Raw genomic sequence first — 2542 nt, 5'->3', positions numbered from 1 at the left:
TTTCATCTCTCTGAGGCTTTTTCCTTCTAAAAAGAAGTTGGTGCGAGAAAGTTCCGCGTGAAGCGCCAGATGAAAAAATTCGCGCGACCAACGATTTTTCACCGGAACGCCCGTTTCGCGGTCGCGCAATGCGGTAGTGGCCCTGAAATAATTCTCCCATGGGCTGAACCACACAGGAAAAGATATTTTCCTGTGAGGAATACAAGCACCTAAAGTAAAATACGATATTTTCCTTAGGGTGAAAAGTTTGTCCGCCAGAGAATTATATATTCCTCTAAAGGGCCTCGGGCAAAAGTACAGATTCTGTTAGTGAACGCTCGCAAATTGACTTGCTATAGGGTAAACTTTGTATCAGGGAAGATCGTACTTCATAGATGTCATATAGATAATCTGTGCATAAAGTAGTTCAAGTCCATAGAAAAATACTGAACAGAATTAATATGCTGATCAAACAAAATAACATAAGTAGCACTTCGTAGCTTCCTGTGTGCCCGCAGCAACCGGGGACAAAGAAAAACTGAACTTGCAGATGGCTTCACGTGGAACTAGTAGTGCTACTAGCAAGTATTAACGCTGTGACGAAGTTACTAGTGGAAGTACTATTCGATGATTGCTGCGGCCTTCACGCGGAGGCAGTACCAGCTGGCCTGATCGATTGCTTTCCAATCTTCGGGACTTGAAGCGAACCCAATCGGCGAAACAGGCTGCAGCGGAAACAACGCCTGCAGCACAAATCCTGTCGGTGGCGGCTTATTTTTTAACTTTTGGAACGAGAGATCGGTCCCCAAGGACCCAGAACCTGCATAAATTTTTAAACGGTGATACAAAGGATCTCCGCGGCCGCTCCATCCGCTACCATCAAAAGAAGCTGGGGACTCCAAACCAGATATGAACTGCCTACCTTCAAGGCTCCAGGTCGGGAGGAAGATAGACGGCCGCCCTTTGGCTAGCAAGGTCAATGGCGAGACGAGGGCCGGCAGCCGACCGCTGATGCTGGCGCCGAAGCCCTGATGTATAAGCCACTAAGAATGAGCTCTGACCCTAACCGCGCAATCTAGTTCGCTGCTTCTCATCCTCGCTCCATTCGTCTCCATGGCGGAAACAAAGGAAGGAGACAAGCAGTCGGGCCTCTACCAACACAGGGAAGACAATGAGCTTATTGAAGGAGTCGCCGGTGTCACTCTCTCCGATTGCATGCAGCACCTCGCGTGCCACAACCACGATGAACGCCACTGCTAGCCACCGCGCGCTCTGCCACGGCATAACGCCAGACTCCACTATGGGAAGACTCAACCAAGAACTAGCTGGATTATATACAAAGCTCCACACACCTCTCCCGTCTCTCTTTCGGCCAGCATCGCCGCCGTCGGAGATTGGGGATCGGGCGGGATCAGGTGACCTCGCTACGACTCTCAACGAGAACTCTCTCGAGGGGACTCGCTCCGTCCCGCTAGGGATTAGTCCAGCTCATCCAACAAGTCCTCTGCAGAGAGCGCGGAGTCTCGCAGCTTCCCCAATAGCTCCTGGATGGCCGGGCCATCGACCTGCTTGCGCCTGGCGGTTTCAAGGCTGGCCTGGACGAGCAGCAGCTCCAACCTCAATGCCTTGATGTTGAGATCCAAGTCCTTGGTGGCACCCCAAGCCTCCAGCACGCCATCAGCAACGGGGGCCAGCGTCTTGCCCACCACCCATTTGCGCAGTGCAGAGGAGCGCATCCATCCTGCACCAATGTATTCATGATTTGTGATGTACTCCCTCCGTCCGGTGAAAAGTGTACATATAAAAATTATAGGACAAATTATGAAGTGAAGTAAAAAATGCATTGAAAAGGTGCAAGTCACCATCTCTCCTGTTTAATTACACATACAACTGATCCATCCATCAGGCCCTCCATACCGCTGCTGCTGCTAATCCAAGATACGTCCTGCCGCAGCGCCACCCGCCGCCACCATGAGGCAAGGCTGAGCGCCGCCCCACGGGACCCGACCAGCCGCTCCTCCACATGCCAGGGGCCCCACCGTACGCCAAGACACGGGAGAGAAGGAGAGACCCCCGCCACCATGATCTGCCCCGGGCTTAGCCCGGCAGTGTCACGCGGCTGCGACAAGAGGAGCGGAGGAAGTAGATCAGGGCTCGGCGGCGGCTAGGGTAGCAGCCTGCCCGAGTCGCCCGGTGCGGCAGCCATGCGGGGGTGGCGGCTCTTCAAATGATGGGGGGGGGGGTCTTTTAAAATGGGAGATATATTCACTTCCCGACCTCTGCACCAACTAGGGATGCATACATTCATTTTAGTATGAGTACCAAGATAAACATGATCCTCATAATTTTTTAAATGAGTATCAAGATATTTCTTGATGAGTGGTTTCACCAACACCAAGCTTGATTCTCAATAAATGGGAGAAACCCCCTGTGCGTCACTTGTCAATTCTAGGAATTGAACTCGGGCCGTTAGGCTGCACAACCGCATTCCCAACCACTAAATCAAGGCTCTCTTTGCCCTCCTCCAAGCTGCCGCCCTCCTCCTGCTTGTCCGGCGGTGGAT

The 2542-nt window shown here is 52.4% G+C and overlaps 1 protein-coding gene across 1 annotated transcript; it reads right to left on the bottom strand.

Annotated features, from left to right (window-relative positions):
- Positions 1 to 1129: 1129 nt before the first annotated feature.
- LOC123147325 (uncharacterized) lies at positions 1130 to 2186 on the bottom strand. The gene is made up of 2 exons (XM_044566553.1): positions 1897 to 2186; positions 1130 to 1720 (listed from the first exon to the last, which is right to left on the bottom strand). Exons 1-2 carry the CDS (start codon positions 2060 to 2062, stop codon positions 1458 to 1460), a joined length of 429 nt encoding a protein of 142 aa, XP_044422488.1. The 5' UTR covers positions 2063 to 2186; the 3' UTR covers positions 1130 to 1457.
- Between the last annotated feature and the right edge of the window lie 356 nt (positions 2187 to 2542).

Source organism: Triticum aestivum, chromosome 7A, assembly GCF_018294505.1.
Source record: "Triticum aestivum cultivar Chinese Spring chromosome 7A, IWGSC CS RefSeq v2.1, whole genome shotgun sequence".
Classification (NCBI taxonomy): Eukaryota; Viridiplantae; Streptophyta; class Magnoliopsida; order Poales; family Poaceae; genus Triticum; species Triticum aestivum.
The sequence above is the reverse complement of the archived record's forward strand: the minus strand, read 5'-3'. Positions and strand labels throughout refer to the sequence as shown.

Excerpts from the sequence above, each read along its gene's own strand:
- LOC123147325 (XM_044566553.1), bottom strand. The coding sequence starts at position 2,062 with ATGGTGGCGGGGGTCTCTCCTTCTCTCCCGTGTCTTGGCGTACGGTGG. Across the intron at positions 1,721-1,896 it reads TTGGATTAGCAGCAGCAGCG|GATGGATGCGCTCCTCTGCA; the intron begins GTATGGAGGGCC and ends ACATTGGTGCAG.